A 15,690-nucleotide genomic window follows, 5' to 3' on the forward strand; every position below is an offset into this window, starting at 1 on the left:
TGTACTTTCAGGTACATTCTCCTTTGAGATGCCAGTGTTTGACGACCCTGTAGATGACCAAGACAAAGAAGAATTTGATGTGGTCATGACCAAGGGAGTGACCGGACTAGGCTTTCTTATTGAAGGAGGCAAGGCCTCAGCCCGGGGGGATGTCCCCCTAACCATCCGCAGAATCCTCAAAAGTAGGGACATGCTGCAAACTTCAGTGTTTTTTCTCTACAAGCTTTCAAAATCTTTCAAAATGTTTGCTCTAATGAATCACTTTTTAATGTGATATTTGACCTAATCTGTATCAGATAGACTGTTCCTCTTTTATAGTAAAATGTTTAACAACAGCCTGTCAATACAATAATCTACTGGTTACATCTGGCTATCATGTTTCATATAATTTTAAGTGTTTTCTTCTTTAAAGTAGAACACCTTATTGAACAGATAGTAATGTACATCTGACCTATAAACTGTATTCATAAGCCTAGCAGACACAGGTTCTGAGTATAGCACTGTAAACCTCAGCCTAGCAGAGACAGGTGCTGAGTATAACACTGTATACCTCAGCCTAGCAGAGACAGGTGCTGAGTATAACACTGTATACCTTAGCCTAGCAGAGAAAGGTGCTGAGTATAACACTGTATACCTTAGCCTAGCAGAGACAGATTCTGAGTATAGCACTGTATACCTTAGCCTAGCAGAGACATATTCTGAATATAACACTGTATACATTATTCTAGATAAGACAGGTTCTGAGTTTAACACTGTATACATTAGCCTCGCGGATACAAGTGCTGAGTATAACACTATATACTTAAGCCTAGCGGAGACAGGTTCTGAGTATAAAACTGTATAACTTAGCCTAGTAGAGACAGGTGCTGAGTATAACACGGTATATCTTAGCCTAGCAGAGACAGATTCTGAATATAACACTGTATACATTATTCTAAAAGAGACATGTTCTGAGTATAACACTGTATACCTTAGCCTAGCGGATACAAGTGCTGAGTATAACACTTTATACCTAAGCCTACGGTGAAAACGTGTTTGTGTCCCAAGGCAATTCATTTTTTCCATGCATATTCAAATCATTATTTTACTTATACCTAAGGTTCCCCTTGGATTGGTTTTAAACTATTCAGAGAATGAACAAATTGTTTAGGTCCCTTATGGCTGGTTTTAAACTATTCCTATAATGAATCAATTCCTTTGGACCCCTTGAATTGGTTATAAACTATTCCTATAATTAATCAATTCTTTCGGTCCCCATGAATTGGTTTTAAACTATTCCTATAATGAATCAATTCCTTTGGACCCCTTGAATTGGTTATAAACTATTCCTATAATGAATCAATTCTTTCGGTCCCCATGAATTGGTTTTAAACTATTCCTATAATGAATCAATTCCGTTGGACCCCCGGAATTGGTTATAAACTATTCCTATAATGAATCAATTCCTTTGGTCACCCTGAATTGGTTATAAACTATTCCTATAATGAATCAATTCCTTTGATCCCCCTGAATTGGTTATGACCTATTCCTATAATGAATCAATTCCTTTGGTCCCCATTAATTGGTTATAAACTATTCCTATAATGAATCAATTCCTTTGGTCCCCATCAATTGGTTATACACTATTCCTATAATAAATCAATTCCTTTGGTCCCCTTGAATTGGTTATAAACCATCGCTAGAATGAACCAATTCCTTTGGTCCCCATCAATGGGTTATTAACTATTCCTATAATGAATCAATTCCTTTGGTCCCACTGGACGGGTTATAAACTATTCCTATAATGAATCAATTCCTTTGATCCCCCTGAATTGGTTATTAACTATTCCTATAATGAATCAATTCCTTTGGTCCCCATGAATTTGTTATAAACTATTCCTATAATTAATCAATTACTTTGGTCCCCTTGAATTGGTTATACACTATTCCTATAATAAATCAATTTAGTTGGTCCCCCTGAATTGGTTATAAACTATTCCTATAATGAATCAATTCCTTTGGTCCCCATCAATGGGTTATAAACTATTCCTATAATGAATCAATTCCTTTGGTCACCCTGAACTGGTTATTAACTATTCCTATAATGAATCAATTCCTTTGGTCCCCATTAATTGGTTATAAACTATTCCTATAATGAATCAGTTCCTTTGGTCACCCTGAATTGGTTATAAACTATTCCTATAATTAATCAATTACTTTGGTCCCCTTGAATTGGTTATAAACTATTCCTATAATGAATCAATTCCGTTGGTCCCCCTGAATTGGTTATAAACTATTCCTATAATGAATCCATTCCCTTGGTCCCCATGCATTTGTTATAAACTATTCCTATAAACAATCAATTCCGTTGGTCCCCCTGAATTGGTTATAAACTATTCCTATAATGAATCAATTCCTTTGGTCACCCTGAACTGCTTATTAACTATTCCTATAACGAATCAATTCCTTTGGTCCCCATGAATTTGTTATAAACTATTCCTATAATTAATAAATTACTTTGGTCCCCTTGAATTGGTTATAAACTATTCCTATAATGAATCCATTCCCTTGGTCCCCATGCATTTGTTATAAACTATTCCTATAAACAATCAATTCCGTTGGTCACCCTGAATTGGTTATAAACTATTCCTATAATTAATCAATTCTTTCGGTCCCCATGAATTGGTTTTAAACTATTCCTATAATGAATCAATTCCTTTGGTCACCCTGAATTGGTTATAAACTATTCCTATAATTAATCAATTACTTTGGTCCCCTTGAATTGGTTATACACTATTCCTATAATAAATCAATTTAGTTGGTCCCCCTGAATTGGTTTTTAACTATTCCTATAATGAATCAATTCCTTTGGTCACCCTGAACTGCTTATTAACTATTCCTATAACGAATCAATTCCTTTGGTCCCCATGAATTTGTTATAAACTATTCCTATAATTAATAAATTACTTTGGTCCCCTTGAATTGGTTATACACTATTCCTATAATAAATCAATTTAGTTGGTCCCCCTGAATTGGTTTTTAACTATTCCTATAATGAATCAATTCCTTTGGTCACCCTGAACTGCTTATTAACTATTCCTATAACGAATCAATTCCTTTGGTCCCCATGAATTTGTTATAAACTATTCCTATAATTAATAAATTACTTTGGTCCCCTTGAATTGGTTATACACTATTCCTATAATAAATCAATTTAGTTGGTCCCCCTGAATTGGTTATAAACTATTCCTATAATGAATCCATTCCTTTGGTCCCCATGCATTTGTTATAAACTATTCCTATAAACAATCAATTCCGTTGGTCACCCTGAATTGGTTATAAACTATTCCTATAATGAATCAATTCCGTTGGTCCCCCTGAATTGGTTATAAACTATTCCTATAATTAATCAATTACTTTGGTCCCCTTGAATTGGTTATACACTATTCCTATAATAAATCAATTTAGTTGGTCCCCCTGAATTGGTTATAAACTATTCCTATAATTAATCAATTACTTTGGTCCCCTTGAATTGGTTATACACTATTCCTATAATAAATCAATTTAGTTGGTCCCCCTGAATTGGTTATAAACTATTCCTATAATTAATCAATTACTTTGGTCCCCTTGAATTGGTTATACACTATTCCTATAATAAATCAATTTAGTTGGTCCCCCTGAATTGGTTTTTAACTATTCCTATAATGAATCAATTCCTTTGGTCACCCTGAACTGCTTATTAACTATTCCTATAACGAATCAATTCCTTTGGTCCCCATGAATTTGTTATAAACTATTCCTATAATGAATCAATTTATTTGGTCCCCCTGAATTGGTTATAAACTATTTCTATCAATGAATCAATTATTTTGGTCCCCCTGAATTGGTTTTTAACTATTCCTATAATGAATCAATTCCTTTGGTCACCCTGAATTGGTTATAAACTATTCCTATAATGAATCAGTTCCTTTGGTCACCCTGAATTGGTTATAAACTATTCCTATAATTAATCAATTACTTTGGTCCCCTTGAATTGGTTATACACTATTCCTATAATAAATCAATTTAGTTGGTCACCCTGAATTGGTTATAAACTATTCCTATAATGAATCAGTTCCTTTGGTCACCCTGAATTGGTTATAAACTATTCCTATAATTAATCAATTCTTTCGGTCCCCATGAATTGGTTTTAAACTATTCCTATAATGAATCAATTCCTTTGGTCCGCATCAATGGGTTATAAACTATTCCTATAATGAATCAATTGATTTGGTCCCCCTCAATTGGTTATAAACTATTCCTATAATGAATCAATTGATTTGGTCCCCCTCAATTGGTTATAAACTATTCCTATAATGAATCCATTCCTTTGGCCCCCATGCATTTGTTATAAACTATTCCTATAAACAATCAATTCCGTTGGTCACCCTGAATTGGTTATAAACTATTCCTATAATGAATCAATTTATTTGGTCCCCCTGAATTGGTTATAAACTATTTCTATCAATGAATCAATTATTTTGGTCCCCCTGAATTGGTTTTAAACTATTCCTATAATCAATCAATTCCTTTGGTCCCCTTGAATTGGTTATAAACCATCGCTAGAATGAACCAATTACGTTGGTCCCCATGAATTGATTATAAACTATTCCTATAATGATTCAATTCCTTTGGTCCCCTCAAATTGGTTTTTATCTATTCATATCATGAATCAATTACTTGGGTCCCCTTGAATTGGTTATAAACTATTCCTATAATGAATCAGTTCCTTTGGTCACCCTGAATTGGTTATAAACTATTCCTATAATGAATCAGTTCCTTTGGTCACCCTGAATTGGTTATAAACTATTCCTATAATGAATCCCTATAATAAATCAATTTAGTTGGTCCCCCTGAATTGGTTTTTAACTATTCCTATAATGAATCAATTCCTTTGGTCACCCTGAATTGGTTATAAACTATTCCTATAATGAATCAGTTCCTTTGGTCACCCTGAATTGGTTATAAACTATTCCTATAATGAATCAATTCCTTTGGTCCCCTCAAATTGGTTTTTATCTATTCATATCATGAATCAATTACTTGGGTCCCCTTGAATTGGTTATAAACTATTCCTATAATGAATCCATTCCTTTGGTCCCCATGCATTTGTTATAAACTATTCCTATAAACAATCAATTCCGTTGGTCCCCCTGAATTGGTTATAAACTATTCCTATAATGAATCAATTGATTTGGTCCCCCTCAATTGGTTATAAACTACTCCTATAATGAATCAATTCCTTTGGTCCCCCTTAATTGGTTATAAACTATTCCTATAAAGAATCAATTCCTTTGGTCCCGATGAATTGGTTATAAACCATCCCTAGAATGAATCAATTCCTTTGGTCCCCTTGAATTGGTTATAAACCATCGCTAGAATGAACCAATTCCGTTGGTCCCCATGAATTGGTTATGAACTATTCCTATAATGAATCAATTCCTGTGGTCCCCTTGAATTGGTTTTTAACTATTCCTATAATGAATCAATTACTTTGGTCCCCTTGAATTGGTTATAAACTATTCCTATAATGAATCCATTCCTTTGGTCCCCATGCATTTGTTATTAACTATTACTATAAACAATCAATTCCGTTGGTCCCCCTGAATTGGTTATAAACTATTCATATAATGAATCAATTGATTTGGTCCCCCTCAATTGGTTATAAACTATTCCTATAATGAATCAATTCCTTTGGTCCCCATGAATTGGTTATAAACCATCGCTAGAATGAATCAATTCCTTTGGTCCCCTTGAATTGGTTTTTAACTATTCCTTTAATGAATCAATTCCCTTGGTCCCCCTTAATTGGTTATAAGCTACTCCTAGAATGAATCGATTCATTTGGTCCCCATGAATTGGTTATAAACTAATCCTATAATGAATCAATTTAGTTGGTCCCCCTGAATTGATTATAAACTATTCCTATAATGAATCAATTCCTTTGGTGCCCCTGAATTTGTTATTAACTATTCCTATAATGAATCAATTCATTTGGTCCCCCTGAATTGGTTATAAACTATTCCTATAATGAATCAATTCCTTTGGTCCCCATGCATTGGTTATGAACTATTCCTATGAATGAATTAATTCCTTTAGTCCCAATGAATTGGTTATAAACTATTCCTAGAATAAATCAATTCCTTTGGTCCCCATGAATCGGTTATAAACCATCGCTAGAATGAATTAATTCCTTTGGTCCCCTTGAATTGGTTTTTAACTATTCTTTTAATGAATCAATACCCTTGGTCCCCATTAATTTGTTTTTAACTATTTCTATAATGAATCAATTCCTTTGGTCCCCATGAATTTGTTATAAACCATTCCTATATTGAATCAATTCCTTTTGTCCCCATGTATTGGTTATAAACCATCCCTAGAATGAATCAATTCTTTTGGTCCCCATGAATTTGTTATAAACTATTCCTATATTGAATCAATTCTATTTGTCCCCTTGAATTGGTAATAAACTATTCCTAAAATGAATCAATTATTTTGGTCCCCATTAATTGGCTTTTATCTATTCCTTTAATGAATCAATACCCTTGGTCCCCCTGAATTGGTTATAAACTATTCCTATAATGAATCAATTCCTTTGGTCTTCATGAATTGGTTATAAACTAATCCTAGAATGATTCAGTTTATTTGTTCCCCATGAATTGGTTATAAACTATACCTAGAATGAACCAATTCCGTTGGTCCCCATGAATTGGTTATTAACTATTCCTATAATGAATCAATTCCTTTGGTCCCCATGAATTGGTTATAAACCTTTCCTATAATGAACTAAAACCTTAGGTCCCATTGAATCGTTTTTATAGTTTTCCTTCAACTAATTGATTCATTTGTTCCCTTGGATTGGTTTTGAGCTATGCCTATATACAGTACTGTACATGTATATATAATAAACTAATGCCTTTGTTCTCTTGGATTGGTTTTGAGCTATGCCTATATACATGTATATATAATGAACTATTGCCTTTGTTCCTTGGATTTGTTTTGAGCTATGCCTATATACATGTAAATATAATGAACTATAATGCCTTTGCTACCTTGGATTGGTTTTGGGCTATGCCTGTATACATTTATATATAATGAACTAATGCATTTGTTCCCCTTGGATTGGTTTTAAACTACTCATAGAATGAACTAAAATATTAGGTCCCTTTGGGTTGGTTTTAAACTATTCCTATTATGGACTAATTCTTTTGGTCCCAGGAGGGCATGGGTTGGCTTTAAACTATACCTATAATGAACTAATTCCTTAGATACGCCGGGGTTGGTTGTTACAATAACATGTTGTACTGGTGGATAATCAATTTTAAAACCTAGAACATTATTTATTTCTATGAGCAATGTCGTTTCTTTATTATACCAGTCCGGTGGTGATGTTGGGTCAGTTGTTGCTATTATTTCTTTTAAGCTGGACCAGCAGTAAAGTGTGGTCAGTTGATGGTCAAGGACGAAATCCGTGAGATCAACGGTGAGGATATAACAGGGATGAGACACTCAGAGGCCTGGCAACACCTCAAGTTTCTTGATGACGGTGAAGTTAGACTGAAGATCTGGAGAAGGAAACGGGACATCTAAGTTACCTGCTAACCTTACCTGTCACAAACGTTCGTGGGATAGAATGGTTTTATCTTAAAAACAAGTTTAAGATGAATTACACAGCTGTCAGTTTGCTGGTGGTGATCAGTCCACATGCAGGTTATATTATCCCACTTATTTGGTTACTCAGTTTTTATGTGAATAAGGTATATGCAACCAATTTTCACGATTTTTAACTCGGTTTACTATGCTTATGGAGTATTTATGACCACAAAATAGCATAACATTATAATAGAAACTTGACATTTGAATCATAATTTTGTTTTAAAGAGAGAAATATTTTAAAGTAAGGTTCCTTGAGTTTGTTTCTAAGACAACTTAGTGACTAGATGAAAGTGAGACAAATCAGTTAAAAGTACTATTTCTTTTTCATTCTCATAAAACGTAAGACCAAATTCTTTGGGATGGAGTGATGTGTTATAAACTTTAATGACTGTTTATATATTGCTGTTAGGAAGTGAGTCTGGGAGAGATGGTGCAGCTGTATCAACTAATGACAATGTATGTATTGCTGTTAGGAAGTGAGTCTGGGAGGGATGGTGTAGCTGTATTAATTAATGACAGTTTATATATTGCTGTTTGGAAGTGAGTCTGGGAGAGATGATGAAGCTGTATCAACTAATGACAGTTTATATATTGCTGTTAGGAAGTGAGTCTGGGAGAGGTGGTGTAGCTGTATTAATCAATGACAGTTGATGTATTGCTGTTAGGAAGTGAGTCTGGGAGGGATGGCGTAGCTGTATCAATTAATGACAGTTTATATATTGCTGTCAGGAAGTGAGTCAGGGAGAGATGGTGTAGCTGTAATAATTAATGACAGCTTATGTATTGCTGTTAGGAAGTGAGTCTGGGTGAGGTGGTGTAGCTGTATCAATTAATGACAGATTATATATTGCTGTTAGGAAGTGAGTCTGGGAAAGATGGTGTAGCTGTATCAATTAATGACAGTTTATATATTGCTGTTAAGAAGTGAGTTTGGGAGAGATGGTGTAGCTGTATCAATTAATGACAGTTTATATATTGCTGTCAGGAAGTGAGTCAGGGAGAGATGGTGTAGCTGTAATAATTAATGACAGCTTATGTATTGCTGTTAGGAAGTGAGTCTGGGTGAGTTGGTGTAGCTGTATCAATCAATGACAGTTTATGTATTGCTGTTAGGAAGTGAGGTTGGGAGAGATGGTGTAGCTGTATCAATTGATGACAGTTTATATATTGCTGTTAGGATTGCTGTTAGGAAGTGAGTCTGGGAGGGATGGCGTAGCTGTATCAATTAATGACAGTTTATATATTGCTGTCAGGAAGTGAGTCAGGGAGAGATGGTGTAGCTGTAATAATTAATGACAGCTTATGTATTGCTGTTAGGAAGTGAGTCTGGGATGGATGGTGTAGCTGTATTAATTAATGACAGTTTATATATTGCTGTTTGGAAGTGAGTCTGGGAGAGATGACGAAGCTGTATCAACTAATGACAGTTTATATATTGCTGTTAGTAAGTGAGTCTGGGAGGGATGGTGTAGCTGTATTAATTAATGACAGGTTATATATTGCTGTTTGGAAGTGAGTCTGGGAGAGATGACGAAGCTGTATCAACTAATGACAGTTTATATATTGCTGTTAGGAAGTGCGTCTGGGAGAGATGGTGTAGCTGTATCAAGCAATGGCAGTTTATATATTGCTGTTAGGAAGTGAGTCAGGGAGAGATGGTGTAGCTGTAATAATTAATGACAGCTTATGTATTGCTGTTAGGAAGTGAGGCTGGGAGAGATGGTGTAGCTGTATCAATTAATGACAGCTTAAGTATTGCTGTTAAGAAGCGAGTTTGGGAGAGATGGTGTAGCTGTATCAATTAATGACAGATTATATATTGCAGTTAAGAAGTGAGTCTGGGAGAGATGGTGTAGCTGTAATAATTAATGACAGCTTATGTATTGCTGTTAGGAAGTGAGTCTGGGATGGATGGTGTAGCTGTATTAATTAATGACAGTTTATATATTGCTGTTAGGAAGTGGGTCTGGGAGGGATGGTGTAGCTGTATTAATTAATGACAGTTTATATCTTGCTGTTTGGAAGTGAGTCTGGGAGAGATGATGAAGCTGTATCAACTAATGACAGTTTATATATTGCTGTTAGGAAGTGAGTCAGGGAGAGATGGTGTAGCTGTAATAATTAATGACAGCTTATGTATTGCTGTTAGGAAGTGAGTCTGGGGGAGATGGTGTAGCTGAATTATTTATGAGAGTTTATATATTGCTGTTGTAGCTGTATCAATCAATGACAGTTTATGTATTGCTGTTAGGAAGTGAGTTTGGGAGAGATGGTGTAGCTGTATCAATTGATGACAGTTTATATATTGCTGTTAGGAGATGAGTCTGGGAGAGATGGTGTAGCTGTATTAATAAATGACAGTTTATATATTGCTGTTAGGTGATGAGTCTGGGAGAGATGGTGTAGCTGTAACAATTAATGACAGTTTATATATTACTGTTAGGAAGTGAGTCTGGATGAGATTGTGTAGCTGTATCAATCAATGACAATTTATGTATTGCTGTTAGGAAGTGATTTTGGGAGAGATGGTGTAGCTGTATTAATTAATGACAGTTTATGTATTGCTGTTAGGAAGTGAGTCTGGGGGAGATGGTGCAGCTGTATTAATTATGAGAGTTTATATATTGCTGTTGTAGCTGTATTAATTAATGACAGTTTATGTATTGCTGTTAGGAAGTGAGTCTGGGAGAGATTGTGTAGCTGTATTAATTATGAGGGTTTATACATTGCTGTTGTAGCTGTATTAATTAATGACAGTTTATGTATTGCTGTTAGGAAGTGAGTCTGGGGGAGATGGTGTAGCTGTATCAATTAATGACAGATTATATATTGCTGTTAGGAAGTGAGTCTGGGAGAGATGGTGTAGCTGTATCAATTAATGACAGTTTATATATTGCTGTTAGGAAGTGAGTCTGGGAGGGATTGTGTAGCTGTATTAATTATGAGGGTTTATACCTTGCTGTTGTAGCTGTATTAATTAATGACAGTTTATGTATTGCTGTTAGGAAGTGAGTCTGGGAGAGATTGTGTAGCTGTATTAATTATGAGAGTTTATATATTGATGTTGTAGCTGTATTAATTAATGAGAGTTTATGTATTGCTGTTAGGAAGTGAGTCTGGGAGAGATGGTGTAGCTGTATTAATTAATGGCAGTTTATATATTGCTGTTAGGAAGTGAGTCTGGGAGAGATGGTGTGGCTGTATCAATTAATGACAGTATATATGGCGGTTTGGAAGCGAGTCTGGGAGAGATTGTGTAGCTGTATTAATTAATGACAGTTTATATATTGCTGTTAGGAAGTTAGTCTGGGAGAGATGGTGTAGCTGTATTAATCAATGACAGTTGATGTATTGCTGTTAGGAAGTGAGTCTGAGAGATGGGGTAGCTGTATCAATTAATGGCAGTTTATATATTGCAGTTAGGAAGTGAGACTGGGAGAGATGATGTAGCTGTATCAAGTAATGGCAGGTTATGTATTGCTGTTAGGAAGTGAGTCTGAGAGATGGGGTAGCTGTATCAATTAATGACAGTTTATATATTGCAGTTAGGAAGTGAGTCTGGGAGAGATGATGTAGCTGTATCAAGTAATGGCAGTTTATGTATTGCTGTTAGGAAGTGAGTCTGGGAGAGATGGGGTAGCTGTAATAATTAATGACAGTTTATATATTGCTGTTAGGAAGTGAGTCAGGGAAAGATGGTGTAGCTGTATCAATTAATGACAGTTTATATATTGCTGTTAGGAAGTGAGTCAGGGAAAGATGGTGTAGCTGTATCAATTAATGACAGTTTATGTATTGCTGTTAGGAAGTGAGTCTGGGAGAGATGATGTAGCTGTATTAATTAATGACAGTTGATGTATTGCTGTTAGGAAGTGAGTCTGGGAGGGATGGTGTAGCTGTATTAATTAATGACAGTTTATATATTGCTGTTAGGAAGTGAGTCTGGGAAAGATGGTGTAGCTGTATCAATTAATGACAGTTTATATATTGCTGTTAAGAAGTGAGTTAGGGAGAGATGGTGTAGCCGTATCAATTAATGACAGTTTATGTATTGCTGTTAGGAAGTGAGTCTGGACGAGATGGTGTAGCTGTATCAATCAATGACAGTTTATATATTGCTGTTAGGAAGTGAGTCCGTTGGACAGGTGTAGCTGTATTAATTGATGACAGTTTATGTATTGCTGTTAGTAAGTGAGTCTGGGAGAGATGATGTAGCTGTATTAATTAATGACAGTTTATGTATTGCTGTTAGGAAGTAAGTCTGGGAGAGATGATGTAGCTGTATTAATTAATGACAGTTGATGTATTGCTGTTAGGAAGGGAGTCTGGGAGGGATGGTGTAGCTGTATCAATTAATGACAGTTTATATATTGCTGTTAGGAAGTGAGTCTGTTGGACAGGTGTAGCTCTATTAATTGATGACAGTTTATGTATTGCTGTTAGGAAGTGTAGGAAGTGAGTCTGGGATAGATGGTGTAGCTGTATCAACTAATGACAGTTTATATATTGCTGTTAAGAAGTGAGTTTGGGAGAAATGGTGTAGCTGTATTAATCAATGACAGTTGATGTATTGCTGTTAGGAAGTGAGTCTGGGATAGATGGTGTTGCTGTATCAATTAATGACAGATTATATATTGCAGTTAAGAAGTGAGTCTGGGAGAGATGGTGTAGCTGTATTAATTAATGACAGTTCTGTTGTAGCTGTATTAATTAATGACAGTTTATGTATTGCTGTTAGGAAGTGAGGCTGGGTGAGTTGGTGTAGCTGTATCAATCAATGACAGTTTACGTGTTGCTGTTAGGAAGTGAGTCTGGGGGAGACGGTGTAGCTGTATTAATTAATGACAGTTGATGTATTGCTGTTAGGAAGGGAGTCTGGGAGGGATGGTGTAGCTGTATCAATTAATGACAGTTTATGTATTGCTGTTAGGAAGTGAGGCTGGGTGAGTTGGTGTAGCTGTATCAATCAATGACAGTTTACGTGTTGCTGTTAGGAAGTGAGTCTGGGGGAGACGGTGTGTTAGGAAGTGAGTCTGGATGAGATGGTGTAGCTGTATCAATCAATGACAGTTTATATATTGCTGTTAGGAAGTGAGTCCGTTGGACAGGTGTAGCTGTATTAATTGATGACAGTTTATGTATTGCTGTTAGGAAGTGTAGGAAGTGAGTCTGGGATAGATGGTGTAGCTGTATCAACTAATGACAGTTTATATATTGCTGTTAAGAAGTGAGTTAGGGAGAGATGGTGTAGCCGTATCAATTAATGACAGTTTATGTATTGCTGTTAGGAAGTAAGTCTGGGAGAGATGATGTAGCTGTATTAATTAATGACAGTTTATGTATTGCTGAGTCTGGGAGGGATGGTGTAGCTGTATCAATTAATGACAGTTTATGTATTGCTGTTAGGCGGTGAGTCTGGGTGAGTTGGTGTAGCTGTATCAATCAATGACAGTTTATGTGTTGCTGTTAGGAAGTGAGTCTGGGGGAGACGGTGTAGCTGTATTAATTAATGACAGTTTATGTATTGCTGTTAGGAAGTGAGTCTGGGAGAGATGGTGTTGCTGTATCAATTAATGACAGATTATGTATTAATTGATGACAGTTTATGTATTGCTGTTAGGAAGTGAGGCTGGGTGAGTTGGTGTAGCTGTATCAATCAATGACAGTTTATGTATTGCTGTTAGGAAGTGAGTCTGGGGGAGATGGTGTAGCTGTATCAATTAATGACGGTTTATGTATAGCTGTTAGGAAGTGAGTCTAGGAGAGATGGTGTAGCTGTATCAATTAATAACAGTTTATATATTGCTGTTAGGAAGTGAGTCTGGGATAGATGGTGTTGCTGTATCAATTAATGACAGATTATATATTGCAGTTAAGAAGTGAGTCTGGGGGAGATGGTGTAGCTGTATTAATTAATGACAGTTTATATATTGCTGTTAGGAAGTGAGTCTGGGAGAGATGGTGTAGCTGTATCAATTAATGGCAGTTTATGTATTGCTGTTAGGAAGTGAGTCTGGGTGAGATGGCGAAGCTGTATCAATTAATGGCAGTTTATGTATTGTTGTTTGGAAGTGAGTCTAGGGGAGATGGTGTAGCTGTATTAATTAATGACAGTTTATATATTGCTGTTAGGAAGTGAGTCTGGTGGACAGGTGTAGCTGTATTAATTGATGACAGTTTATGTATTGCTGTTAGGAAGTGAGTCTGGGGGAGATGGTGTAGCTGTATTAATTAATGACAGTTTGTGTATTGCTGTTAGGAAGTGAGTCTGGGTGAGGTGGTGTAGCTGTATCAATTAATGACAGATTATATATTGCAGTTAAGAAGTGAGTCTGGGAGAGATGGTGTAGCTGTATTAATTAATGACAGTTCATGTATAGCTGTTAGAAAGTGAGTCTGGGAGAGATGGTGTAGCTGTATTAATTGATGACAGTTGATGTATTGCTGTTAGGAAGTGAGTCTGGGTGAGATGGTGTAGCTGTATCAATCAATGACAGTTGATGTATTGCTGTTAGGAAGTGAGTCAGGGATAGATGGTGTAGCTGTATCAATTAATGACAGTTTATATATTGCTGTTAAGAAGTGAGTTTGGGAGAGAGAGATGGTGTAGCTGTATCAATTATTGACAGTTTATATATTGCTGTTAGGAAGTGAGTCTGGGAGAGATGGTGTAGCTGTATCAATTAATGGCAGTTTATGTATTGCTGTTAGGAAGTGATTCTGGGTGAGATGGTGTAGCTGTATCAATTAATGGCAGTTTATGTATTGTTGTTAGGAAGTGAGTCTGGGAGAGATGGTGTAGCTGTATTAATTAATGACAGTTTATATATTGCTGTTAGGAGGTGAGTCTGTTGGATATGGTGTAGCTGTATTAATTGATGACAGTTTATGTATTGCTGTTAGGAAGTGAGTCTGGGGGAGATTGTGTAGCTGTATTAACTAATGACAGTTTATATATTGCTGTTAGGATGTGAGTCTGGAAGAGATGGTATAGCTGTATCAATTAATGACAGTTTATGTATTGCTGTTAGGAAATGAGTCTGGGAGAGATGGTGCAGCTGTATAAACTAATGACAGTTTATGTATTGCTGTTAGGAAGTGAGTCTGGGAGAGATTGTGTAGCTGTATTAATTATGACGGTTTATATGTTGCTGTTGTAGCTGTATTAATTAATGACAGTTTATGTATTGCTGTTAGGAAGTGAGTCTGGGAGAGATGGTGCATCTGTATCAATTAATGACAGTTTATGTATTGCTGTTAGGAAGTGAGTCTTGGATAGATGGTGTAGCTGTTTCAATTAATGACAGTTTATATATTGCTGTTAGGAAGTGAGTCTTGGAGAGATGGTGGAGCTGTATCAATTAATGACAGTTTATATATTGCTGTTAGGAAGTGAGTCTGGGGGAGATGGTGCATCTGTATCAATTAATGACAGTTTATGTATTGCTGTTAGGAAGTGAGTCTGGGAGAGATGGGGTAGCTGTATCAAATAATGATAGTTTATGTATTGCTGTTAGGAAGTGAGTCTGGGAGAGATGGTGTAGCAATATATAAACTGTCATTAATTAATACAGCTACACCATCTCTCCCAGACTCACTTCCTCACAGCAATACATAAACTATCATTATTTGATAGTTTATGTATTGCTGTTAGGAAGTGAGTCTGGGAGAGATGGTGTAGCTGTATCAATTAAGGACAGTTTATATATTGCTGTTCGGAAGTGAGTCTGGGAGAGATGGTGTAGGTGTATCAATTAATGAAGTTGGACTGCTGTGTCTATAAACAAAATTGCTTTCTTTCCTTAGAACCACTTTTATACTGCTGGGCTAAACTATCCAATATACCAATGTGTTAGCTCTGGCCAAAACATTTTTTTGTAACAACCTCAGATTTTATCAATTGTGTGCAAGATATTTAAAATTGGCATCAATTATTCTATGTACTCAGATGCTTTTCCTAATAAAGCCACACCAAATTAATGCTTTTTCTTAAATTTTGACTCTCGTCTGTCTGTC

The 15,690-nt window shown here is 35.8% G+C and overlaps 1 protein-coding gene across 13 annotated transcripts in view; it reads left to right on the plus strand.

Annotated features, from left to right (window-relative positions):
• The window catches only part of LOC110445929 (mucin-17-like), a 146,160-nt gene extending 130,938 nt beyond the window's left edge, over positions 1-15,222 (plus strand). For 3 of the 13 annotated variants that reach the window (XM_021490809.1, XM_021490819.1, XM_021490818.1), the window contains 4 exons: positions 12-182; positions 7,442-8,795; positions 12,135-12,339; positions 13,827-15,222. In XM_021490809.1, the coding sequence (XP_021346484.1) occupies positions 12-182; positions 7,442-7,608 (338 nt within the window). In that variant the 3' untranslated portion in view covers positions 7,609-8,795; positions 12,135-12,339; positions 13,827-15,222. Of the gene's footprint in view, positions 1-11; positions 183-7,441; positions 8,796-8,864; positions 9,166-9,293; positions 10,054-10,199; positions 10,594-12,126; positions 12,340-12,706; positions 12,826-13,026; positions 13,230-13,276 lie in introns of those variants that run through there. The other 10 variants (XM_021490811.1, XM_021490812.1, XR_002462413.1 and 7 more) reach the window with 10 other exon arrangements.
• Positions 15,223-15,690: the final 468 nt, after the last annotated feature.

The sequence above is a fragment of the Mizuhopecten yessoensis genome, unplaced genomic scaffold (assembly GCF_002113885.1).
Source record: "Mizuhopecten yessoensis strain PY_sf001 unplaced genomic scaffold, ASM211388v2 scaffold2421, whole genome shotgun sequence".
NCBI classification, from domain to species: domain Eukaryota; kingdom Metazoa; phylum Mollusca; class Bivalvia; order Pectinida; family Pectinidae; genus Mizuhopecten; species Mizuhopecten yessoensis.